General features: G+C 52.5%; 2 protein-coding genes across 3 annotated transcripts in view; both read left to right on the top strand.

Annotated features, from left to right (window-relative positions):
* Nucleotides 1-8498, top strand: part of LOC107313048 (coiled-coil domain-containing protein 134) — a 38820-nt gene extending 30322 nt beyond the window's left edge. The window contains exons 28-34 of one of the 2 annotated variants that reach the window (XM_085516853.1): nt 1380-1486; nt 6061-6178; nt 6783-6904; nt 7064-7148; nt 7332-7513; nt 7664-7735; nt 8105-8498. In XM_085516853.1, the coding sequence (XP_085372979.1) occupies nt 1380-1486; nt 6061-6178; nt 6783-6904; nt 7064-7148; nt 7332-7513; nt 7664-7735; nt 8105-8230 (812 nt within the window). In that variant the 3' untranslated portion in view covers nt 8231-8498. Of the gene's footprint in view, nt 1-1379; nt 1487-4479; nt 4552-6060; nt 6179-6782; nt 6905-7063; nt 7149-7331; nt 7514-7663; nt 7736-8104 lie in introns of those variants that run through there. The other variant, XM_015861143.2, reaches the window with a different exon arrangement.
* A 250-nt stretch (nt 8499-8748) lies between these two features.
* On the top strand, nt 8749-25638 carry SREBF2 (sterol regulatory element binding transcription factor 2). The gene is made up of 19 exons (XM_015861082.3): nt 8749-8923; nt 9885-10247; nt 10334-10515; nt 11015-11155; nt 13113-13334; nt 14085-14199; nt 14364-14545; nt 15430-15622; nt 16313-16494; nt 17658-17931; nt 19118-19287; nt 19421-19589; nt 20104-20224; nt 21498-21607; nt 21814-21946; nt 22221-22389; nt 23113-23298; nt 23634-23745; nt 24236-25638. The coding sequence occupies exons 1-19, from the start codon at nt 8842-8844 to the stop codon at nt 24454-24456; spliced, it is 3327 nt and encodes a 1108-aa protein (XP_015716568.2). The 5' UTR covers nt 8749-8841; the 3' UTR covers nt 24457-25638.
* Nucleotides 25639-25662: the final 24 nt, after the last annotated feature.

Genomic DNA, 25662 nt, shown 5'->3' with positions numbered 1-25662 from the left:
TCTTCCCAACTTTCCTTCTACTGGGTTTCCCTCTCGCAGTGATTTTGGGCTCTTTGATCTCCATCCTGTAATGCCTTGGAGCATATGCCCGATGAGTTTATGTCCAGTAAGAAAAATTATGTATGTGATCAAAGTTAATCACGTGCTTTGTGGGATGAAATCACAGTGCCTGGTTCCCCTGTAGGAGTCAGCCCTCACTTGGGCTGTGAATACCAAGATGTTCTCCAGAAGAAAGTAGTCACTACCACCCAATGCCCTAATATGATAGAATTGAAAGATTTAGGAAATGAAGCAATATGAGTCATTAGTCTTTCACTTCCAAGCAAATTTAGCAAACATTTAGACCATAAATGTATGGGAGGGAGGATCTGAATATGATGCATCTTCCACACAGAGATGTTGGCCACAGTTTGTCCCTAAGGGATGTGACTGGGAGAAGAGAGTAGTAAACAGCCTCAGAGAATGGAAGCTGGAAATTCTATATTTCCAGGGGCAAATACAGACCTTGGTTCCAGGAGTCCATGTCAGACCAAATGTATAACATATCAGCAGTATGACATGAGACAGCGTTGTAATGCTGGGGGAAGAGAAGACCCTTCTGCTCATTGTCAGCCTCCTGTCACCAAGTAGAGATGCTGGCTGTGTCCATTAAACAGCAAGTTAGTTCTCTGTACTCTGATCTGTTCAAATCAGTCATGTAAACACAGAGAATGAGGGGAATGGAGTGATTTCAACCAGCAATAAATACAAGGTGATACAACTTAATGCTAGAGTTCAATGAGAGATTTCATACTGTCACATATCATGACCTTGAGTCTAACCTCTGTTTATCATATACATTTCTGATTAGAAACATTTTCCCTACTGATTGCTCGCATTGCTGCCATCAGCCTGGCTGGTCCCTGTAGTATGCTCTCTGATGCAGATCCAGGCTCAGCTTTTGCAGCTTATGTTATAGGTCTTCTTTCATTACCCAAGGAGTATTATGCAGCTAAATAAAACCCTTGGTCAGGAACCTTGTCCTCATATTGAAACCAGAGGGTAATATTTTTAAAACCTTGGGCTAAAGATATCCCCTCGCTATTTTATGACATGAACCCCAGGAGAAGTTTCTCTTCCTGTACAAGCACAAAGGTGGACAAAATGTATTTTGTGTTTTCAAAAGCTATTAAGCTTTTGTCCTCATAACTAAACTCCTGCCCAACGAGTGACAGGTTTTAAAGCAAGTAAGTACAGAGCAAAAAACCCTCTTAGTGTTTCACAGCTTGGGGTCTAGAAGTGAAAATACAAGGTCAGAGTTAAAGACTCCTTTTCCAGGTCCAGCCTGTCACTTGTCAGATTTTAAAGCTGTCTTTCAGTGGCTTCTCCTTCTTGCCCAGCACTACATGTTGCTTCGCAGCCCTGGCACCGATTCCTGCTCCTGACGTTGCTCAGTGGGAGCCAGAAGTCCATTCTGCAGCCAGAAATTCTCAGGCTCATGACTTTGGTGAGTGAGGGAAGCATAGGCTGTTCTGTTTTTTCTTGTATGTTGGTACAGTGCATCTGAGTTGGTTTCTGGAACTTACTTCCTGCACATACACAATCTTGGACACTGCTGTGGTTTTGTCTGTCACTACGTTTGTATCCTATAATAATTATACTTTGAAGTGAACTTCCTTTCCACACTGTGCAGAAACTGAGTGCTCTTATTGAGCACATCCTGTTCTTCTGGTGTTTGTAGCATTGATTTGCATCACCTTGGACCCCTGGGGAGGAGAGGGGAAGGCTACAGAGAATGTGCAGCTGCTGTTGTCAGCGTGAGAGTGTGCTGTGGCTTTTTGGAGGGCAGGGCTTTGCATGGCATCACAGCTTCTCTCCCTGTCTTTGCCCTTACAGATCTGACTTTTCAGGACAGGGAACTGCTGTGGTGTATGACCCCAGTGTATCTGGGGCCTATGAGCAGGAGAGGGAGCGTGCTCCTACCCAGCAGGTGATAAGGCTTTCATAGCAGTAGATGAGAGGAAGAGGTTATTTATGTGAACCTACTTTCTCCAAAGAGATGGTGTGTCTGTCAATCTTTGCTATTCTTGATGTGCTTTAAAGGGATACTTGGTTCATTTTGATTCTTGCCTGACGTAAACCAAAACAAGTTACAAGTCAGAGCACCACCAACATGGGTATTTGCACTGCAATTATTTAACATGCTGCAACATCCTTTAACATAGAAGAGGTCTTTTCAGGTGATGAATCGCTATGGGAGTCTGTGGGTCATTCACTAATTAATGCCTCTCATTTTCTTTGTTCAAGTTTCTGAAATATCAGAGCAGCAATATCATTTCTCAAAAAGAAATTGGCCAGATTCTCCAGGAAGTGGCAGAAGCCAATTTATTAGAGCTACCAGAGGCCACATCTCAGGCTCTTCACCTCTTCCTCTGCCAGGTAAGAAAGCAGTGACTGCCTAGGAAAATGAGAAGGGATTTCCCTAAGGGGTTGCTTCAGCCTTTGATGGGGAGCTGTAAACTTCCTTTGAGGCTATAGTGAGATGATGAGGAATCCTGCAGCTGCTTGCTTGGCCTTGAGTGGTGAAAGGAGAACGTGACTGATGCCAGCAGCTGCCTAAACTGTGTTGTCAGTATCGTCATGGGCCCCTTAGTCAAAGTTTAGAGGTCTCATTGCTGTGGCTGGAGATGCAGGAGGGAAGTGTGAAAGAACAACAGTTTGCTGTTCATGTGGAAACCATTCCTTCTCCTGACTGCTCAGATTCAGAGCAGCCATTGCCACGTGGAGCCAGTGCAGGCACGGACCATTCAGACCTTGCTGGAGCACCTTCCACAACAGACGAGCACTTATGCAAAACATCAGGACATTGTGTATCCTTTTGCTGGACAAATGCCTTTGATAAGAGAAGTGAGGGCAGGAGCTGTAACAGAAGTACTTAATCTGCTGCTCCTGACCATTTGAGCCAAAGGCAAACAGTGCAAAAAGTTGGCTAACTTTGAGATGAAATACCTCAATGTTCTCAAACTCAAGAAGGTGTCTGGGAAATGAAGAGATATTTGGGATGAAAGATGGCTGTCTGTGCTGGGATTGCATTCATCTGTAAGGCAGAGATGGTGTAATGAAAGAGGGGCAGGCTGGGGCGCCCGCTGACTTCAAAGCAGAAGCGATTCCCAAATTGATTTCCCTGGGGGCTGAGCAGCCGCTTAACCTCTGTCTGTGAGCTAACTAGCACCATTAGGCATGTGAAGTTGTGGCGACCCAAAGGTAACTCCAACACTTTTCAAGTACAGCAAGTGTTCAGAAACTGCTGAGCGGAGTTACTGAATTTCTATTTGCTCCATCTGAGCAGCAGAGTCCCCTGCTGAGAACTAAATCCTCTCCTTCTGCATGGATGGGAGGGAGGAGCAGCTCCCAGATTTCGTAGGGGGAAAGAGGGAACCTGATGCCCATGCTAAATTCAGTGCTGTTTAGTTCTGAAACTGCCTTCCTGTTATCATCGTGTCATGTTACATCAAATAGGTAGCAGATACAGAATGGGCCCCAGCGATGATTTCCTATTGGGTGGGGGACTCCCTGCCCTGTGTCTGTGGGGTGACGTTGTCCTCAGCCATGGGCAGCGTGTGTGGCAGGTGAGGTGTGTATTATCTGTGAGCCCTGGCTTGTTCTCGTGCCTAGTCCTTGTGTGACTCTGCTTCTCTGCAGTGGGAAGCTTGGGGTGGAAGTTCTCATGGTCAAGACCACGTAAGCCCCATCAAGTTCCTCTTTGCTGGTCTGTATAGGGGTGTGGGAGGGTGGGCGGAAGTCTTGTTCCATTGCTGGAGTAGTTTGGACACCTCTGTTGTAGCTTTATTCAGGCTCACCCACGTGAACATTCCCCATGGGTTTGGGAGACGGGTATTTTAATACTGACACAATGATACTTATGTGTCCCTTCCAACTTGGGATATCCTATGATTCCACCTCCTGTCAGCACCGTGTCAGATGTGGGGGTTGCAGTGTCATGCTGGCGTTTCAGCTGTGCCTTCCCTTTGGTTTCCACTCATGCCATCAATGACAGATGTGTGGGCAGTGTGGCGATAGCCCTGTCACTGTGAAGACTGAAACGAGAAGGTGAACACAACAGAGTGATGAGAGAACAGAACGGGAGATGGCATCCAGCCATTGATTTCCTCCAAGTTGTAGAGACGAAGCAGACAAAGGGAGTGAGTTTGTTGTTGGATTCTTGTTGAATATCATTCATAAAGCACAGCTTCTTAAACAGTTCCTCTTGTTGTGTCCTGTGTGGGACGTCGCTCAGCTGTCACTTCTGCCATCCTTGTTCTGCCCTTCCCACGGGCCAGCAGGGGGCTGAGGAACGAGCCATGTCCGTGCTGCGGCTTCCCGTCCGTGCTGCGCTCAGCACCGCCCGTCAGGCCACAGCTCCGCAGCGCACAACACACACGCACCGGCCGCGGTCCGTCGGGGCGGGGCGGGAGCTCAGGAAGTGACTCTTGGGGGCGGGGCGGGAGGCGGTGGCGGCATGGCAGCGCGGTGCTGCTGAGCGCCGCTCCCGGCCCCGCTCCCGGCCCGCAGGTAGGGGCTCGGGGCTCGGGGCTCGGGGCTCGGCGCCGGGCGGGTCGGGGCGGCGCGGGCCGGGCGGGTCAACGTGGGGCGGGACAACGTGGGGCGGCTGCTCCGCGGGGCCGGGTGCCGGCGTTGAGCCGCGGGTGCTGCCCTAAGCTGCTGCCGTGAGCTGTCCAGCACGGCCACGCGTTGGGCGCTTCCCGGAGCGCTCAGCCCTGTCCAAGCGGTGCTTGGAAGAGAATCCCCATCTCCATGAGCACGCAGCCGTGCGGAGCCACGGGGTGCCGCCGAGCGCTCCGCGGGCAGCTCTGTCGCTGTGCCGGTGGTGTCCCCGCTATACGTGTCTGAGTTCGGCGTGAGGGTTTCGTTGGCGAGCAGATGTGGCCGTGCTGCCGCTGTTCTGCTCGAGCATCTTTGCCGAGCCGCGCGGAGGAATGGCGCGGGAGCAGCCCCATACCCCGCTGTTGTAACACCCCCTTAAACTTGTGACGCTTTCGGTTCGGGCTGTGATATGAGATTGAGACACGTCTGTTTGGCGGTGCCGAGATGGAGTCCCGGCGGTGCAATGGCCCGTCGTTACCCCGCCGTGTGATTCTGCATCGAGGAGGGGAAGGGGGGCTGTGCCGGTAACTGAGATGCTCGGTTTGGATACAGCTCCCTCGGGAGAACCTATAAAGTCATTAAAAACACGTTAATGGGAATCACTGACTGTATAGATATCTATATCTATAACACAGTGTCTGTTGTGCCTTTGGAAAAGCACACCTAAATTATGGGAGACAGCGAGGCTGACAGGTGGGCTCTTTTGTGCAGCAAGCAGCTGGGGCTGCTGGGGATCACAGGGGAACTGCTCCCCATCTGCTGCTGCACAGGGCAGACAGGTTCTTGCTTTTACAAAGAGGGGAGCAGCTCTGCAGAGTTTCTGGGTGTGAAGACAGAAGGAAGGGCTCTTGGAGAGTGTGGAGGAACATCTGCATAGAGGGTTTTGCATCCCTGTGCTTAGGCAGCCTGGCTTAGGGAAAGGGAGGGTCGTCATTTGGGTCGTGACCTCATGGTTGAGCCACAGCCTGTGTTCAGATTGCTTACATTAGGGAAGAGTCAGGCAGGTATTCCTCAGTTCTGTGGTGTAGTCTGGGCTGGAGTGTGCATATGGTGTGTGAGCTGATGGGGTCGGGTGGTTCAGGAACACACCAGGCTGCTTTTGGCATGAGAAACACTGGAGGGGGCTGCTCAGCAGTGGTGGAGTCCCCATCCCTGGGGATGTGTGGATGTGGCACTGATGGATGTGGTTTATTGATAGGACTTGGTCAGGTTGATGATTCAACTTGGTGATCCCAGCACATTGCCTTGGTGCTTTGTGTGAGCAGGGGATGGCGATGGGTGTGCAGTGACGACATGGGAACCTTGGCTCTGAACTGGCAGTGGCTGCTTTGTCACCAGTTTTGGACCTGGTGGGCTGACAGGTCTCCTGTGGGGAACGTCTCTTCATTGTCACTGGTTTTGTCTGTTTTGTTCCAGGCTGTGGCCTCCAAGATGGATTTCTTCTGGATCTGCCTCATCCTGTTGGCAGTGGTGCTGCCCAAAGGCAGCCTGGCAGACCTGGAGAAGCAGAAGATGGGCTCTGGATTGGAGATCTGTATCCTTTCCCATAGTGCCAAGCCTCTGTCACACTCACACCTGAGGAGGCTGTGGAACACTTGAATGTGAGGAGATGGCACAAAGGGGATGGAAGAGAGAGGAGGGGAGGGCCCTAAGGCTATGCTTATTGCTAGCAACACGGGAACAAGCTGAGCTAAGTGTCACATGGCTGCTGGGCATGACCTTGAGCAACCTGATGTGGCTTTGGTCCTGCCTGGAGCAGGGCTGGCACTGCATGCCATATTGCCCCATATTGCCACCTGTTAGTTCTTGGGCAATACAAAGCAACATCTGTGTTCAAATGTTGCCCCAGCATCAACCAGCACTGCTGAGCACTTTCCTCATCACCCTTCTGTAGGAGGGAGTTGCTAATGAGATGTCAGGGCCTGTAGTGAAGTGAGTTTTTCAGGTGGTGTCTGATGTTGTCCTCATGCAGAGCTCTTCTTTCTGCCCCAGTGTGCTGGGTGTTAGCAAGCACCCTGGTGGGGTATCTGGAAACCCACCTCTTGGCCCCGATACCCCACTCTCAGAACTGGGCTGTCTTTCTGGGAGCAGCCTGTGAACTCGCTCAGAGCCCCACAGTGCCCTTGACAACACTGCAGATAAGAAGCTGTTCGAGGTGAAGCGCAAGGACCAGATGAATGCCTTGAAGAACCTCATTGAGCTCAATGACATCAACCAACAGTATAAAATCATTGACATCATGCTCAAGGGACTCTTCAAAGTGAGTGTGGGATGGGCTCAGGGTGCTGTGGTGCAGGGGATGGGTTTGGGGAGAGTGGGCAGAAGAAGTAGGGCACATAGATGAGCAGGAAGGGGAAGGGAGGAACACAGCGGGGCACCCCATAGGTTGAGAGGGCAGTGACCCCAAGGACTCTTGTAGGTGCTGGAAGACTCCCGGGCTGTACTCATAGCTGCAGACGTGCCTCCGGATGGGCCTTTCCCCCAGGATGAGAAGCTGAAGGATGGTGAGTGCTCCATATTGCTTAACCCCCTTAGCTAAGATGTCACAGCCTGTCTTCTCTCCCACTCCTGCCCCTGGGGATTGTCCCACGTCCACCCTTGGTGTCCCATGGCTGGTGATGCCCCGAAGCTGGCATTTGGGGCGTGTGGGATGTGCTGCTGATGGGGCTGGTTCCTCTCGTCCTCAGCCTACTCCCATGTGGTGGAGAATACGGCCTTCTTTGGGGACGTCGTGCTGCGCTTCCCCAAGATTGTGCACCACTACTTCGACCGCAACTCCAACTGGAACAACCTGATCCGTTGGGGCATCAGCTTCTGCAACCTGACGGGCGTCTTTGATCAGGGCCCCCACTCCCAGCTCCTGGGGCTGGTACGGCCTTGAGGCCACTAATGGGGGTCTGCAGGGGGTTGTGGGCAGGCAGAGGATTTGGGGCTGGTGGGGACTGAAGTGTCTGAGGGATGAGGGGTGGGAGGAGGCGGTGGTGATGGTCTCCCACGGGGGATTTGCTTTGCTTCACAGATGGCTCAGGAGCTGGGCATCAGTGAGAAGTCCCCCAATTACCGCAACCCCTTCAAAGCTGATCACTCTGAGGTAGGGTGGCTGAGCCACATAGTCCTCTTCTGTGATTCCACTGGGTTTTGGATGGGCTTCGAAGGGTTTTTATTGTGTTCTGCTTGTGTTTTTACTGGGTTTTTGTCGGGCTCTGGTTGGGTTGTACAGCTTTTTTGTTGGGCTTTGGAGGGTTTTGGTTGTGTTCTGATTGGGTTTCAGTTGTTTTGTTGGGCGTTTTGCTGTGTTCTGGTTGGATTTTTACTGGGTTTCTGTTGGGTTTTGAAGGGGTTTTGTTGGGTTCTGGTGGGTTTTTGGTTGGTGCTCCACAGGAGATGCCGTGCTCCACTTCCACTCTCCCTCAAAACACTAAATTTATCATTTCCTTTGTACTTCTAACTCCCACCCCAGTTCTTCCCCAGCGCCGACACCTTCCAGAAGGCGCTTCGCGAGGAGGAGAAGCGGCGCCGGAAGGAGGAGAAGCGCAAGGAGATCCGCAAGGGGCCGCGCATCTCCCGCTCGCAGTCTGAGCTGTAAAGGCCCGGGTGGGCCGGGACCTGCACCGATGCGGCCGCTCCCCCCCACGGCGGGGCCGGGGATGCCCCGTCAGCCTCTCCTGTGAGTTTTGGGGTGGATTTTTGTTTTCCAGCCGGTGCGGCCCAGTGGTCCCACGGCCCCAAAGTGGGGCCGTCCCCGAGCGGCGGGCGCTGGGGCAGCAGCCGTCAGCTGGGAGCAGGGCCGTGCGTTGGGGACGGGGCGTGCGTTGTTTTTCTGGAATAAAGCAGAACGGTTCTTATTTTTTCTACGCCGAGGCTTCTTGCTCGCTGCCATGGAGAGGGCGCGGGGCGGGGCGCGGGGCTCACGCTCGTGGGCTCGGCCACGCCCCCTCATGAATATGCAGCGCGGAAGGCAGGGGGCGTGGTCTCGCATGCAAATCGCAGCTGCTGATCGCCGACGCGCCATCACGCCACGCGGCGCTGCGCGCTCCTATTGGCTACCGCCGGCCTGGTCCCAGTGACGGAGCGCGGTGGGGGCGGGGCCGGGCAGGTGGGGGCGGGGCCGGGGCGGCGCAAGATGGCGCGGGGCCGGCGGCGCCGGGCTGCTTCCTCCGCTTAGAGCGGGCGGGGAGCGGAGCGGGGCTGAGCGACATGGAGAGCGGCGAGCTGGGCGCCGAGGGCATGGAGACCCTGACCGAGCTGGGCGACGAGCTGACGCTGGGCGACATTGACGGTGAGCGCGGGGCCGGGCGGGGGCGCGGGGCTCGGCGCTGTGCCGCGGGTGGGCTGCGTGGGGGTGCGGGGGAGCCCCCGCGGCGTGGGTCGGCGGGTTTGAGTCATACGCGTGACGTCACGGCGAGCAGCGTGACGTCAGAGGGCAGCGGGGGACGAAGCGGTAATTAGCGCCGATCCTAACGAGTGCCCCGGGGGGGCCCTGTGTCCAAGCACGGAGTGCGCTGGAGCGCATCCAACGCGTTGTGTCCGTCCCTTACCTGCGTGGGGCCACCTGCTCGCAAAATGGCAGTGTATCGAGTGGGAAAGTGCCGTGTCGTGCGGCGTGGGTGCGGCGTGGGGCGGTGTAGGGACAGCCCTACTGCCGGTGTGCTGCCATAAACCACACTGCTGCTTCCGTACCCATGTACAGCCCCTGGGGTATCTGTGCCGCGTGGGGTCCTGTGCGCCTGGTGTTGGGATGGGCTCAGGGGGAGCTCAGGTGGTCAGTGGAGGTGGCTGGAGGGAAGCTTTGGCCGTGGGATCTCCTTAGACGTACCCGTGCATTTCTCAGCTCCAGTTCTGCACAGCGCCGTTTCCTTTAGCCTGTTTCCCCTGTTTCCCTGTATACCTGAAATTACCCCAAGTCGGGGTGAGTCACCACCCGCGTGTCCCTGTGGGGCTCCGTGGGCAGAGGATGGGCGTTGTGTGTGGCAGCCCCGGGTGGGAGGACGGCTCCTACTGAAGTCATGGGGCTGCTCATCCTCCTCCTCCGAGCGTGAAGCTGGGATGGGGATTGGACAAATGGCAACCAGCTGAAAATGTTGGATCTCGAGCTCTGGGAGTGTTTTGACACTGAATTACTGGCTACCTCTGGGGCTTCTGAAGCTGCCGCTTCCTCCTGTGCTCACTGCTGGCCTCTGAGTCCTGACCCCGTGTCCATGGAACCAACCCGCCCCAAACGTTCCTTTTCCTCCTTGCAGAGATGTTGCAGTTCGTCAGCAACCAGGCAGGGGACTTCCCAGACCTGTTTTCGGACCCTCTGTGTGGCACCTTCCAGAGTGGTGGCGGTGGTGGTGGCACAGGCAGTGGGGCCCTGGATGCCACGCGGCCTTATGGCCAGGCCCCGCAGCCCTTCCCTCCGCCCGCTGCCTCCCCACAGCTGCAGAGCGTCCCAGTGAAGGTGCCCCCGACCCCGCAGCGCTCTGCCCCGCTGCTCCAGCCTCGGCTCCAGCCCCAGCTCCAGCAGCAGACGGTGATGATCACCCCCACGTTCAGCTCTGCGCCCCAGACCAGGATCATCCAGCAGCCCGTCCTATACCAGAACGCGGCCACGAGCTTCCAAGGTAGCGTTGGGGTCGGTCGTATCCATGGCAGAAAGCGTAGAAGGCCTCAGCGTGGTGCCATCCCTGACGTCTCTCCCTCTTTGCAGTTCTCCAGCCTCAGGTGCAGAGCCTGGTGACGTCCCCCCAGGTGCAGCCAGTCACCATCCAGCAGCAGGTGCAGGCGGTGCCGGCCCCACGTGTACTGACGCAGGCTGCCGGCGGCACCATCCAGGCACTGGCACCTGCCACAGTCCAGACGGTGGCAGCACCGCAGGTCCAGCAGGTGCCGGTAAGTGGATGTGAAAGAGCCTGGTCCATCCACATAGCTCAAGGGTGGAAAAGATCACTAGGATCCAATCGCCAGCCCACCCCCACCATGCCCACTGACCGTGTCCTCAGTGCCACATCCACATGGTTCTGGAGCACCTCTGGGGCTGGTGACTCCTCCACCCCCCTGTGCAGCCTGTGCCACTGCAGCACTGCTCCTTTGGAGAAGAAATTTTTCCTAACATCCAACTTGAACCTCCCCTGGCACAACTTGAGGCCATTCCCTCCCGTCCTGTACCTCACCCATGTGTTGTACCCTCAGGGTTCCCCCAGCTAACACAGGGAACTTGTTACAGGCGAGGGCAGAGGAACCCTTTCATCAGCTCCTTGGTGGTTTTGAGTACTGGGTTACTACTGGTCTCTGATGTCAGCACCATGGGTTGTCACTGCCTCTGACCACTGAGAGGAACAGAGCAGTGTGTGCCCACTTATCCCCTCACCTCTGGCTGTTCCCCATGCAGGTTCTGGTCCAGCCTCAGATCATCAAGACGGACTCCCTCGTGCTGACCACGCTGAAGGCAGACGGCAATCCTGTTATGGCTGCGGTGCAGAACCCAGCGCTCACTGCGCTCACCACTCCTATCCAGACCACAGCTCTGCAGGTAACACTGTTAATACTCTTCTTCCTCCCCTCGGTCACGTTATTTCCTAATACAAGGAGGTTTGGTGTTCGGAGTTCTCCAGTGGTGTGGATGGGAGGGGTTCCAAATGCTGTTCTGAATGTGTCCAACGTGAGTAATGTGCCACTTCTGCTGAGGCTGAGAGCACAGACTGTGTGTTTTTGGCAGCCTCCTCTGGCCGGTAAACACAGAGCAAGGGCACGTTCCTGTTTACCTTTTCCTGGCATTAGTAGGAGAGGAGTATGACCAAAGAATTCCATGTGGTTTTTAACCTCTGTGAGAGATGCTTAAAGCCAACTGACTCGGGGTGGCTTTGGATTTTCCTTTCTCCCTCCATAGAATCCAATGGCAAAACATTAGATGTAAAAACTAATTAAACTGCTCCTCAGAGGGCATGTGCTGCAAGGGGTTGGGATCATCATTCAAGATGGCAGCAGTGCTTCTGGGCCATGACTTATCAGCTTGGAGATGCTTGTGCGCTAAAGAGGCTTTTATCACAGCCTTCTGCATTCTGCAAAGGTCCTTCTGTTCTCATACTTGCTGCTGGAGATAAGCTTGCAAGCCTGGACTTAACTTCTGTCTGCATAGCACAATGGGGTTCCTGTGCCCTAGGTAGCAGCCAGACCAAAGTTTTCAGTTTACTTGCTGTTAGGTCTCACTTTGTCATGGAGGTGAGGCTCATGTGATTGTGCCTGGCAAATACACAACCCACAAAGCACTCTGAATGCATTGAAATATGCTGGAAATTAACTGAGGAAAGACAGAATACTTTAACTCACTTTTTTGCCAAAAGCTTTAAGCGAACCTGTGTTCATTCCTATCCCAGTTCAATAACTATTTCAGAATAAAAGTTGATTCTTAATTTGCTTGGGGCTAAATTAATCTCGCCTACATCGGTTTGATTTCTGGTATAAATAACTGCTTTTCCATAACAACTTCTCTGATTCTGAGTGTGCTTCAGAGACCAGTTGTACCTTTCCCAATCTTACCTTACTGGTTGGAGTGATCTAAATGGTTTCCTTTGGTCTGACTGTCCTAGAAGCCCCTCTGTGCAACCGTCCTGGTGGGATTCACCATCTTTTCTCCTATAGCACGTGCTGCTTTGGCCAGGGGGAGATGGTTTATTTAAATTTAAACCATAGAATCATTAAGGTTGAAGAGACCTCTAGAATCACCTTGTCCATCTGACAGCCCATCCCCACCATGCCCACTGACCATGTCCTCAGTGCCACATCCACACGGTTCTGGAATCCCTTCAGGGCTGGTGACTCCACCAGCTCCAGTCCGTCCCATCTTATTACTGTTTCCTGGGAGAATATGCCAACCCACCATGCTACAACCTCCTTTCAGGCCATCGCAGAGAGTAATAGAAGCCCAAGCTCTTCACATCAGTGTGCATCAGTCTGCCTTAATACCTCATATGAAGATATTTTATAGCTTAAAGTAGTTAGGGATCTGTTTCTTCCCCTGTGCAATCTAATTCAAATCCAAGCCAGAGTTTGTCTTTACGCAGTCAGAACATCTCTAATATTACAGGTTCACAAGCTGCATTACCTGTTGTTGGTCCAGTGACTTTCTTTGTGCATTTGGAGATGTGGGGTAGAAGGACTCTAAAGGCAGGAAGGAGCTTTGGTCCATGTCTCTCTTTAAATTGTGGATGATCAGAGCGTGGTATTAGTGAAAGGGTGTTGGGGTGATGATACTCGTGGAGAAAAGAGATCTTTTTACTATGGGAAGCAGTGTGGATGTTTTTTCTTATGCTGCTGTTCCCATGCTTGTGCCAGCTAAGGAACATGGGAAGACATGGGATAACTCTTCCTTTTTGAGCTCTGTGGGCTTCTCTTGATTCTGCTTTTGTTTACTCTGTTTGCTCTGGGCACCATAATCTTGTCTATATTGGCTGACTGCTGGTGACACTTGCTGTGTGTGGTCTCTGTAGACCCTTGTTGGGAGCAATGGAACCATTCTGACCACAATGCCAGTGATGATGGGACAAGAAAAGGTGCCTATCAAACAAGTTCCCGGAGGTGTCAAGCAACCAGACCCACCTAAGGAAGGAGAAAGGAGAACAACTCACAACATCATTGAGAAGCGTTACCGGTCCTCTATAAATGACAAGATCATTGAGCTGAAGGACCTCATCATGGGGACAGATGCCAAGGTAAAAGATGTGCAATGAGAGCAAGCGTGGTGTCAGGTGCTCATTGTGTCCTCAGGTGCTCATTGCTGTATTCAATGGAGCAGATGGGTACAGACTGCTGTTAGAAGTATGCACGTGCGTGTTGTGGTCAGATGAAATTTAAAACACTGTCTTCTTGCACAGAGCTTTCCAGTTCGATTCCAGTAGATACTGAGATGTATTGAAACCACCTTGGACCATGTTTGACCTGTGCAGTTTGCTTTATGTCATGCTGGCAGCCTTTGCTGGGAGCGTGTATTTTCGTGGGGGTGGAGGAGGGACTGAGAATGGGAAGAGAACCACTTATATCAATTGAATGGTGAACCCTGGATAACTGACAGCAGCTCCATCCTCCTAGAAAAGAGCCATTCACTTAATTTCAAAACTATGATACTTTGCAAAGACTATTTCTGACTGAAGCCAAGACATAAACTCTTGTAATTGGGACGTTAAACTCTTTTCATTGTATGATTTGTATAAAAGCACTGAGAGATCTCAGATACAAGGACTCAAGCCCTGTTGACCAGTCCTTACGTACCTTCCAAAGTGGGATACCTTGGCCCAGATCATGTCCTACTATTCATTTCCTTTTGCTGCTGCCCGGTGGCCCCTCTATACCCTTCTGTCTGTATCCCCCCCTGTGATACATAGAGTTATGGTACCCCTTTGAGCAAAAGCAACCCTGGAAGCATGTAGTACAAACCGCTTTCTTTGCATTTTAATTCCTTGCAGATGCACAAGTCTGGAGTGCTGAGAAAAGCCATTGATTACATCAAATACCTGCAGCAGGCCAACCATAAGCTGAGACAGGAGAACATGGTTCTGAAGCTAGCTAACCAGAAAAACAGTAAGTTGTGGAGTCTGTGCAGGAAGGAGGTAGTCTGCATGGATGAAGGTCTTTGTCATTGGCAGAGGTAGACAGGTGCACGCTGCATCAGTGGTGGCCTGTGTTCTGAGCAGGATGGGTGTAGGATTGAGAGATGTGTACATGATGTGTACTGATTCTTGCAGAACTGTTGAAGGGCATTGACCTGAGCAGTCTGGTTGACAATGATGCAGACCTGAAGATAGATGACTTCAACCAGAATGTTCTTCTGATGTCTCCTCCTGCCTCTGATTCGGGATCACAGGCTGGCTTCTCCCCCTATTCCATTGATTCAGAGCCAGGAAGCCCACTCCTTGATGATGCAAAGGTATTTCTGACTTGACTTGTCAGGTTTCGGGTTTATGTTCTGGTAATTCTCGAGAGTGGGGCTAGCAGACATCTGGCAAGCAAAGCTATAGGGATCAGTCATATGTTGTAAGGATGAGGAAGGTGCATGGGAGTGCTTTGTTTACTTATTTTTAATGATTAAGACTACTTCCTGAGCTGTATTATCTGAGCCATGCCTTAGCTGCTGGAACTGTGCTTAAACTTCAACACCAGTAGATTCTCTATCGTCTTATTGCCCAGAGAGGTGGTGGATGCCCTGTCCCTGGAGACACTCAAGGTCAAGCTGGAGGGGCTCTGAGCACCCTGATTGAGCTGTAGGTGTCCCTGTTCATTGCAGGGGAGTTGGACCAGATGGCCTTTAAGGGTCCCTTCCAACTCAAACGATTTTATGATTCTCGTGGTGCATGTTCACAACTCAAAGATTCCACAGCTTTCAAGGGATAGATATGTCCTATGAATAAAGCAGGAGAGCTTGGAAAAGGATGACAATCTCAGCTGTGGGTAGCGAGACTGTAAGCAGCTGCAGTTGCAGCAATCTGCTAGTTGCCTTTAGCTGGTGGGTTTGGAAGAAACGAGCTCTCTTGGAGGCCCTCAGGGAAGAAGTTAGTCCTGGAATAAAGCAGGGTTCCAGTCAGTGGTAACTGAACGTGACTGGGAGCAGGATGAAGGTGAAGGCACTCGAGTACTTCAGCCTGACCTTACTAAGTGAGGGAAAGCTCCACTGGAGTTCTTACTGATCTTGATCTTAAATTTTATAACTTGCTCTGTCTCTTTCCTTCTCTTCTCCTGTACAAGCATTTTTTGCTTTAAGGAATGTTAAGCAGCCTTTGTGTTTTTCTTCTCTCCACTCCAAATCCTTTGAAGGTTAAGGATGAACCTGACTCTCCTCCTGTGGCTCTTGGCATGGTGGACCGCTCCCGAATCCTCCTGTGTGCCCTGACATTCCTGTGCCTCTCCTTCAACCCTTTGACATCCCTTCTGGATGCCCGGGGCAGCCCAGAGTCTGACAGCCTCACACGTCACGGCTCTGGCAGGAACATGCTGACCATTGAATCAGGTAAAGAGCTGGGGTGCTGTGAGTTGAGACCTCTTTGAGGCATCATTGCAGGAGAATTGAACTAGATGGCCTTCAGAAGTCCCTCCCAACTTAAAGGATTCTATAATCTTCACCTTTAGTTTGTTTTATGGCAGCTTAACTGATTTTTGTAGCTTATTAAGCTGCAGATGAAGAATTGCTTCAGAAACATTGCTGCTATAGGTTTAAACTATCTCACTTAATGTACTTATTCTGTACTGACAGTAGTTTAGAGGACAGCTCAGCTGAAGATGAGCTCAGGGGATTCTGTAGGTGTGGTGTCACTTAGCCAGCTGGTCAACGTACTTCCTCACTGTTGCTTTGTACACCTGATTAAGACTGGAAAATGACCCTGAGGTATTGAATACCAATGGGTGTATCCGATAGCTTTCCTAGAACATCTTGCATTAAGATTATTTTAGAAGCACTGACTCAGGTTTTGTAAATCAGCCTTGTGAAAACAACTATTTCAGTCAGGTTGGGAATGTTGTGGCTTGGCCTTGAGGAAGAGCAGTTGAAGCAAGAGCTATTTCCCAGTAAAATGCAGCCCTTGCAAAACTTGATACTACAAGTGTCAGAGCCGCACATCCTTGTCGGTCTGGGCTCATCCTATTGCAGCGTTCTTAGTGTCAGGATCAACTTCTCCCTTTCCCTTTGGGGTGTCTGTTGCAGACACAGGTGGATGGTTTGGTTGGATGATGCCCACGCTGATCCTGTGGCTCGTGAATGGTGTGATCGTCCTCAGCGTGTTTGTGAAGCTCCTGGTGCATGGAGAGCCAGTGACCCGGCTGCACTCAAGGTCGTCGGTCGCGTTCTGGAGGCACCGCAAGCAGGCAGACCTGGATCTGGCACGGGTAGGGCTGCCTCCTTGCTGTGCATCACATGCGTCTTGGAGGAGGAGGTGGAGGAAAAGTGGCCTAATGAGATGGTGCCTTGGCAAGAGTGTGGTGTTTCTGGATTGTATCCAGTCTGATTTGCTGAGAAGTTGGTGGTTCTGGTTTGTCTTGAGCAGATTGCTGTCCTCCCTCAGCCTGAATTAGTGAGGCACAGCCTCCTAGCTCTGTCCTTGTTCCTCGCTGTTGCATCTTGCAGCAGTCCTTGGAAGTGGGGGCTTGTTTTGTGTCCCAGTCCTGGCCTCTGCTGCTGGCAAACAGTGCTCAAGGGTGTCTTTTTGTAACATGAGCTTGTCCTGAAGGTAGCTCAGCGGAAGCGACCAGCTGCTTGCTGTTACAGGTTTCACTACAGTCATCCTGGTGACTGCCTGGTAGAATCTTAGAGCCACAGAATAATTGGGTTGAAAGGCACCTCATAGCCCACCCCTTGTGGGGTGACCCTCAAGTCCTACCCCTTGCCACGGGCACAGCTGCTGCCTACCAGCTCAGGGTACCCAGGGTCCCATCCAACGTGCCCTTGAGCCTCCAGGGATGGGGCACCCATAGCTCTCTGGACAGCCTGTGCTAGTGCCTCATCACCCTCTGAGTAAATAATTTCTCCCTAGCGCCTAACCTGAACGTCCCCTCTTTTGGTCTAAGGCCACTCCCACCTACTCTGTCACTCTTAGGCTGCGTAGCTCTCCCTCGTGTTTATAATCTCAAGCACCAGAAGGCTGCAGTGAGGTCTCCCTGGAGCTTTCTCTTCTCCAAGCTAAACAAGTCTAACCGGAATGGGTGTTCACTGCATCCCCTTGTCCTCCAGCTCTTTTCCATTATTGAGGCAGCATTCATTTCTGACCTGGGCACCCTAAAGCTTCTGCTTTGTCTGAGAAGGTGTAGGGAGCTGCTTTCAGGTGGTGCCAGTGTGTCCCCCAGCTGTTGCAGCCATTGCAGGACCAGGCTGTGTCAAATGAGATGTGCTGGGCCAGATTCGGACTGAGTGCCCTAAATTACTGACTCTCCTCAGCTGAAGCTCTTACCATAGGTCACGTATTGCTTTGTCTTGCTCCCAGTGGTGAGGAGCTCCCCAACTGTCTCTCTGGCTTTGCGTTTTGTTGTGTAACCTTTTGCCACAATGTTTGCAGGGGGATTTTGCTGCAGCGGCATCAAACCTGCAGACCTGCCTGTCGGTCTTGGGCCGAGCACTGCCAGCCTCCCGCCTGGACCTGGCCTGCAGCCTCTCCTGGAACGTCATCCGCTACAGCCTGCAGAAGCTGGCGCTGGTGCGGTGGCTGCTGAAGAGGACCTCGCACCAGTGGAGGGCCAGAGAAGCCACTGCAGGATCTGAGGATGAGGCCAAGACCAGCGCTCGGGATGCAGCTCTGGCCTACCACAAGCTCCATCAGCTCCACATCACAGGTAAGGCAGCTCCAGACACGAGTGCAGACTGGGAGAAGAATTCATTGAGAGCAGCCCTGCAGAGAAGGTTTTGGGGGGCTCTGGTGAATGAAAAGCTCAGTGTGAGCCAGCAGTGTGTGCTTGCAGCCCAGAAGTTCACCAGTATCCCGGGCTGCATCAAAAGAGGGGTGGTCTGTGGGGTGAGGGAGGGGATTGTCCCCCTCTGCTCTGCCTTTGTGAGGCCTCACTGAGGCCTGGGGCCTCAGCCTGGGGAAGATACAGAGCTGCTGGAGCATATCCAGATGAGGCCATGCAGATGCTCATAGGGCTCAGGCACCTCTCCTACAAAGACCAGCTGAGGGAGCTGGGCTTGTTCAGCTGTGAGGAGACCTCATTGCAGCCTTCCTGTACTTGAGAGGAGTTCATAAGCAGGAGACTGACTTTTTACATAAGTTGTAATAGGATAAGGGGGAATGGTTTTAAACTAAAAGAGGGGTGATTTATGTTAGATGTTAGAGAGAAATAATTTACTCAGAGAGAGATAAGGTGCTGGCACAGCTGCCCAAGGAGAGCTGTGGGTGTCCCATCCCTGAAGGTTTGAGGCCAAGTTGGATGGGGCACTGGGCAGCCTGAGCTGGTGGGTGGCAGCCCTGCCCACAGCATGGGGTGGGCTCTGAGGTCCCTTCCAACCCAACCATTCTCCTGCATTGTCCCCTTACATGTTCATGAGTCTGCAGAGGTGGCTTAGAGGCTGTTCCAATCAGCCTTTGATAGAATCCAGTCATTTTTCACTGCTGTTTCTTGTTTCTTTTCTGTTGCTTGGGAATGCAATGTGGAAGCAGAGGCCAGGGTTAATTGTTGGAGAAAAATCAAATTTCTGAAGCCATGTGAAGCACAGATGGCCAGTTGGTGTTGATGTGCTTTGAGAACCTCGGCATGTGCACGTGTACTGAGGAAGTGCTTGAATGTTCCTTGTGAACGGTTGTTTTTGCTGCCTCCTTGGCAAACTAATTTGCAATTTTAATAGGCTACAAGTATATCAGAAATCCAAGCTCAACTTCCTTCTGCCTAATTTTACTGTGTGAATTGTAGTTACGCCATCTTAGCTCAGGGTGCCTGCCTAGGACAGTTCCCCAGCAAGTCATGTTATTACAGAGTAGCAGGTGCTGCCTTGTCTCAGGTTAACCCTTCTCTCCTGTTGGTGCAGGTAAACTCCCTTCCAGCTCTGCTTACTCTGGTTTGCACATGGCCCTGTGTGCTGTCAATCTGGCAGAGTGTGCTGAAGAAAAGATCCCGCCCAGCACAATGGCTGAAATCCACCTGACGGCCGCGGTTGGCTTAAAGACCCGCTGTGGGGGCAAGCTGGGCTTCCTGGCGGTGAGTCACAGTGTTCTCTGCCACTGCGGCTCCATGCAGAGCTCTGGGAAAGGCTGCAAGCTTGGCAGTTCTGGGGTCTGTAGTTATGGTGTGTGGTGGTCTGACTTCCCCTGGGTGCTTCTCCTTTCCCCAGAGCTACTTCCTAAGCCAGGCGCAGAGCCTGTGCAGCTCGGAGCGCAGTGCCATCCCTGACTCGCTGCGTTGGCTGTGCCACCCTCTGGGACAGAAGTTCTTTGTGGAGCGAAGCTGGACAGTGAAATCTGCTGCCAAGGAGAGCCTGTACTGCACCCAGAGGAACCCTGGTGAGCGCTGCTTGTGCTCTGAGTGTGGGGCTGCCTGCACTTTGCCCTGAGAGCCTCCACCTCCCTGCTTTCTTGCACCAAAACTGATGTCTTGGAGAGCGTCCTCCTGCATCTTCACCCTGCATGTGGTCTCATTGGGTGGTTGGATGGTGCCTCCAGGCAGGAGCTGGCTCTGCCCTGCATATTTCGTCTGTTCTCATGTGGGGTGAGCTGGGGGGCTAATGGAGCATAGACTCCTCAGAGCAGCATCCTTTATGTTCTACTGGTTGGTTGAAGTGTCTCAGGGTTTTTAAGCCTTGGACTGCAGCTGTATACAGCTGATTATTAGTAAGAACGGTGATTGAAAAGGCTCTGAAAACTTTGTCTTCAGAAGATTTAGCAGTAATTCCTCACAAGTTTCCCTCTGCTGCTTTTCCTCTCACTCTTAAAATTCAGATTTTCTTGTCTGTATCAGGAGGGGGCTAACACTGTAGATAAGAAAATGTATAAATTGGATTTGTTCTTTTCTCTGTAGCGGATCCCATAGCACAGGTTCATCAGGCATTTTGTGAGAACCTGCTGGAGAAAGCAGTGGATTCCCTTGTGAAGCCTCAGACTAGAAAAGAGGTGGTGGGACAAGAGGAGGATGAACCGTGGTAAGTTCCAGTGCTGGGGGTAGCTGTAGATTCTGAAGCTGAGCTGATAGTCACTGAGTGCTCTGAGCAAATGCATGGGTTAGTCTTTAACTAGGACTTGGAACAGCCACACAGGGCTGACCACCACAGCATGTTGGCAGCATGAGCTTTGCCTTTTCATATGATGACCTCTGAAGTCTCAGGTGCAGTTCTGGCTGTTGTCAGATGTAGTGGGCATTTCTGGTGCCAGCTGGTGTAGTACCCATCGTTTCTTAAACAGGTTGGCACGTTCTTTGCTGACAATGCAATGTTCAGGAACACTAAAATTAGTGTGCCACAATTGCTTCAGTTGGCCAAAGCGTGTGCAGGGTCAGAAGGCCTTGGCATGTTGCAGAGTGACCCAGCTGCCTCCCTGTGTTATGCATTCTTGTTACCAAGCAAAGCATTGCAGGCACTGTCAGTGAAAATCCACGTATTGCACCGTGTGTCCAAAATAGTGCAGGTAAATGCCTGAGGTGGGAAGGTTCCTTAGTGGTATCTCCTAGCTGGAAGGACCAGCTTTCCTAGTGCAGGGAGCTGTTTTTTCTCCCTCTAGGGGTAGTAGCTCGAGATCCTCCTTGGTAGCATGTCCGAGGAAATTAGATCATTGCCACATTGTCACTTGCATTCATATATATTTGCATATATGCAAATAGTCACTTGCAAAAACATTCTTCTGCTTCTTCTGGAGGCAGTGATTGAAAAGGAGCCTGTAATCAACTCATAACATATGTCATGTCCATCAGCAGATTCAAGGCACTGAAGGGGATGCTGGCGGCTTCTGTTCAGTGTCTGTAGAATGCAGGGTGCTGACTTAAGTGCTAACGTGAATCATCTTTCACTTGAGACGGGTATTACATGAGTTAAATCTGCTTCGTGGTGTCTGCAGACTGGTCCCACCCTGGAGAGTGGTGCCAGCTTTTGTGAAGGACTTGGGCACAGCTCCCCTGACCCTTAACTAGGGAGCAAAGACTCTGTCAGAGATTCATTGTAGCTGCAGTGCAGGTCCTGGAACATGCACGCAGGCAGATGTGGTGGTACTCCTCAAACTGGTCCATACACTCCCACTCTCAGGAGGTCTCTTCAGGTCTGGCAGTGTTGTGATACCGGTAGAGCCTGAAGTTTTTGCCTCCACCTGCAGCCTTAGTGGGTCAGCCTTGTTAAAAGACATGTCACGACTGATCAGAAATGCCTCCAGGTCTTGGTGCTTCCTGCTTGATGGCATAGTGAAGCTCTGCCTCGCTTCTTGTTTCAGCGAGTTCTCCAGTGCGATGGAGTACCTGAAATTGCTCAACTCTTTCCTGGACTCAATGGGAAGCGGAGCACCGCCCTTTGCCAGCAGTTCTATGCTGAAATCAGCCCTGGGTAAGTCTGGCTGAGCAAAAGCTCCTCTACCTGCAGGAAGTGCTGCTGCCACGTGTCTCCCCAGCTTTGAAGCTCCAGGCCTGACCAAAACGCAGTCCTTGGTGGTGGAGGGAGGCTTGTCTGTGGAGCAGCAGTCCCTGATGTGCAGTGAGGGGAGGAGCTCCTTAATGGTTCTGTGTTTCTAACCTGTGACTCTGTTCTTGTAGGCCCAGATGTGGTGTGCAGGTGGTGGTCAGCAGCAGTCGCTATGGCCATCGGTTGGCTTAGAGGGGATGACACAGCTGTGAGGTCACGTTACAGCGAAGTGGAGCGCCTGCCGAAGTCCCTGGAGATGTCTGAGTGCGTAGTACTGCTCCTAAACTCCCCCCCCCCTTCCTTCTCTAGGCTGCAGCCTGTGCTGCGCAGCTGTGGGCTCCCTGTGTGCTGAGGGCAGGCTTCTAAGAAAGACAGAGGGAGATTTTTTTATAGGGATATGTAGTGATAGGACACGGGATAATGGCTTCAAACTGAAGGAGGGTGGAGTTAGGTGAGATATAAGGAGGAGATTCCTCATTATAGAGTGGAGTGGGTGACACCAACATAGTACTTGAAGGCAGGGCTCTTTCTCTTCCAGGAACGCCCTGGTGAAAGCCACCTTCCACCTGTGCAAAGCCATGCAGGCCTCACTGTCGTCGAAGGCGGATGGGCAGCAGAGCTCGCTGGGTCACTGTGAGAGGGCCAGCAACCACCTGTGGAACAGCCTCAACATGAGCAGTGGAGCCTCCAGCACTCCCCTCAGCAACGTAAGGGCTGTGCACCGCAGGCAGTGTGTGCTCCGTCTGTGGCCTGGTTGTGTCTGTTTTCTCCATTCATCCCAGGTCTGATAGGAATATATGGGATGCTTTCACCCTTTCTTTCTAAAGGGCAGTGATGTATTTTTCTGTCCCTGCTGTATGGAGAAGCAGTGCTGCAGGTGCTGTGTCATTTTCCTTCCAGTACCTGCCACCTCTTCTCTGCTGCGTTTCATTTTTTGACCGCTTTGGCCTGCAGAAAAACCTCCATCTCTGTCCAACCAGGGGCAGCTGCTGCCACTGGTGAGAAGGGACCTCATTATGTCAGGGCCACTCCATTTCAGGCAGCATCAGAACCCTCTCCTGCAAAAGTGGGACTCTGCTGTGCTATTCCTGAGGACGTGTGTTGCTTGTTTCTCTTCTCTCCAGGATCACCTCAAGCTGGAGCTTCCCTGCACAGCGTACGGGGACAGCTCACGTCCCTGTCGCTCCTGGGTGGCAGCTGTAGTGCATTGTAGTTGCATTGCATGTGCTGGCAGTAACTGTGCAATGTTCCTGCAGTGCAGTACAGAGGCGCTTTCCGTTCGACAGAGCAGGTACTCTCCGAAGGGCAGCTGGAACAGCAAGCATTGCTAGGGGGCAGCAGCAGATGGGGAAAAGGGATTTGGCGAGCTGTGCAGCGCTGCCACGCTCCTCGCCTGGTGCTGAGCCGTGTCTGCTCTGTGGCTCCCGCAGGTGATCCAGCTGTTGGCCTGTGACCTGCTGCTGTCCCTCCGCACCAGCCTGTGGCAGAAGCAGGCGAGCAGCAGCCAGGCGCTGGGTGAGACCTACCATGCCTCACCCCCTGAGCTCACCGGCTTCCAGCGTGACCTCGGCAGCCTACGCAAGCTGGCCCATGGCTTCAGACCTGCATACCGCAAGGTGAGCTTTGTCCCTTGCTCCTGGCAGAGGAGTGGGGAAGGGAAGAGCGGAGCACCACCTGCATCTGCTCTTCTATTTTCTGCCCTCTTTCAGGCGGTTCAGCCTTCTCCCTTTCCAGGTTGTTCTGTTACACGTCAAAAGCAATTTGTGCTTTTTTTTTTTTGCTTTTTTTTTTATAAACTTTTTCTCTCTTTCCTCCCCCTTGCCCTGACCTGCAAACTGCAGGCAGGTGGATGTGGGCTCTGCTTGTTGTCAGGGTGTCAGCACTGTGCTGCTGACACAGCTGAGGGCTGCCTCCAGCCCACCCCTCACCACCCACCCCGCTGTCCCTCCAGGTTTTCCTTCACGAGGCCACCGTGCGCCTGATGGCGGGGGCCAGCCCTACCCGCACCCACCAGCTGCTGGAGCACAGCCTCAGACGCCGCACAACCCAGAGCAGCAAGCAAGGTCAGCATGGGGAGCTGCATTTGGCCATGGCTATTGGGTGCTGTGTAGAGCCAGGACTAGGGGTTGGTACTGGGGCCCATCCTGTTTAGTATCTTTATTGATATAGGAGGTTGTGGTGAGATGGGGGTCAGCCTCTACTCTCAGGTAACAGCAATAAGACAAGAGGGAATGGCTTCAAGTGATGCCAAGTGAGGTTCAGGTTGGATATTGGGAACAGTATTTTCTTCCAAAGAATAGTGCTGCAGTGGCATAGGCTGCCCAGGGAGTTAGTGGAGTCACCATCCCTGGAGGTGATCAAGGAAAGGGTAGATGTGGCGCTGAGGACATGGTTTAGTGGGCAGCATTGGTGGTAACTGGATGGCTGGCCTATATGATATTATCACCCTTTTGCAATGTTAATGATTCTGTGATCACACCCATAGCTGATACACTGCAAAAGGAGTTCCCTGGGGTGAGCAGCTCCCATAGCTCTTTTCTCTTCTGGTTGCAGGGGAGCTGGACACACTGCCAGGGCAGAGGGAGCGAGCCACCGCCATCCTGTTGGCCTGCCGCCACCTCCCACTCTCCTTCCTGTCCTCTCCCAGCCAGCGTGCCGTCCTGCTGGCTGAGGCTGCACGCACGCTGGAGAAGGTGGGGGACAAGCGATCATGCAACGACTGCCAACAGATGATCGTCAAGCTGAGTGGGGGCACAGCCATCGCTGCCTCCTAACACCTTGCCAGCCCCCAGCCTGGACTTCCTTCGTGTTGAAAAAGGAAGGATGGGCGGGGGGGGGGAGGTGGGGGGAAAAATGCAAGGAAAAAGGAGAGGGAGGGGAAAGAAATAATAAAGAAACCCTCAGTGCTGTAGGTTAGGGCCATGCCAGTGGGATCATGCTGGGGTGGGGGTGGGAGGGTGTTTTGTTTTTATCTTGCCCCAGGTGTGGCTTTATTGCCCCTGCAGTTTTGGGGGGCACTATAGTAGGGACACCCAGTGGCTGTGCTGGAGTTGCCCATAGGGACCTGGTGCTGATGCCCTTTGGACTGACCCTACTGGGATCATCACCTGGGGCCAGTGTTGGTTTTCTGTACCATTTTTATACCGCTGTTTTTTAATAGGAGTGTTTGTGGCTTTACCAAATGTAGGGACTGACACAGCAGCCCCCCTCTTCTTCATCTTCCTCCTCATTTCAGCGAGGTGGGGTTGTGGCCAGTCCCCACGGGTGGTGGGGGTAGAGGCTGCTGGCTCTGGTGCCTTCATGTTGGTGCAGGTGCAGCTGTTAGGAATGGTTTATTTGATTCGGTTCCCGATCCCAGAACTAAGCCTGCCCCCCAGTCCCTGCACCCCTGGGGCCTGGCAAGCAGTTCATAGCCCTTGTCCTTTCGCACAGGATGTGGCTTTGGGGTCCTAACATGGGAGAAGTGCTATCACCTCCATAACACCCCGTGATGCCCTCCCTCCCCCTTCACAGGGGCACCCCTATCCCCCACAAAGCACAGGGCTCCTGGCTTACCTGTGCTCCTGTCAGGAGTCACATTGTCCTCCACATCCTATCTGCTTCCTTTACTAAAATACAGCAGCTCTGACCTGTTGCAACCTCCCAGTTATTTCCTATTGCCCCAGGGATCAGTTTTGTACTTCAGTAAATGGGAAGGAAGATCTTGGGGCCCTCAGCCTTCCTCTCATCCCTTATATGAGGGGCTGAGGCTGCCCAGTGCTTTTCCTCCTCTGGGGGCTCTTTGCTCCCTTTTTCTACTCTTCCCACCCTCTGTGCCCATCTATCCCTACAGGTTTTTATATGTGTGTGTATATACTGTAACTTTTTTGTTGGTTTAGGTGGAAGGGAGCTGTTGTCGACAGCCTGCTTCCCTCACCCAATAAAGGTGGTGTCACCGCCGTGTCCCATGTGCCCTCCTCCTCTTCTCCGTCCTCATTGTG

Source organism: Coturnix japonica, chromosome 1 (genome assembly GCF_054131305.1).
Source record: "Coturnix japonica strain WE chromosome 1, WE-NBRP24, whole genome shotgun sequence".
In the NCBI taxonomy this organism is placed as follows: domain Eukaryota; kingdom Metazoa; phylum Chordata; class Aves; order Galliformes; family Phasianidae; genus Coturnix; species Coturnix japonica.
Note: the sequence above shows the minus strand (reverse complement) of the source record. Positions and strands in the feature narration are given on the sequence as shown.

What these genes read in the sequence shown, in the direction of transcription:
- SREBF2 (XM_015861082.3), top strand. Translation starts at nt 8,842, where the DNA reads ATGGAGAGCGGCGAGCTGGGCGCCGAGGGCATGGAGACCCTGACCGAG. An exon ending in CATGCTGACCATTGAATCAG is followed by an intron (nt 15,623 to 16,312) that starts GTAAAGAGCTGG and finishes TGTCTGTTGCAG; the next exon opens with ACACAGGTGGATGGTTTGGT. An exon ending in TATGCTGAAATCAGCCCTGG is followed by an intron (nt 21,608 to 21,813) that starts GTAAGTCTGGCT and finishes CTGTTCTTGTAG; the next exon opens with GCCCAGATGTGGTGTGCAGG.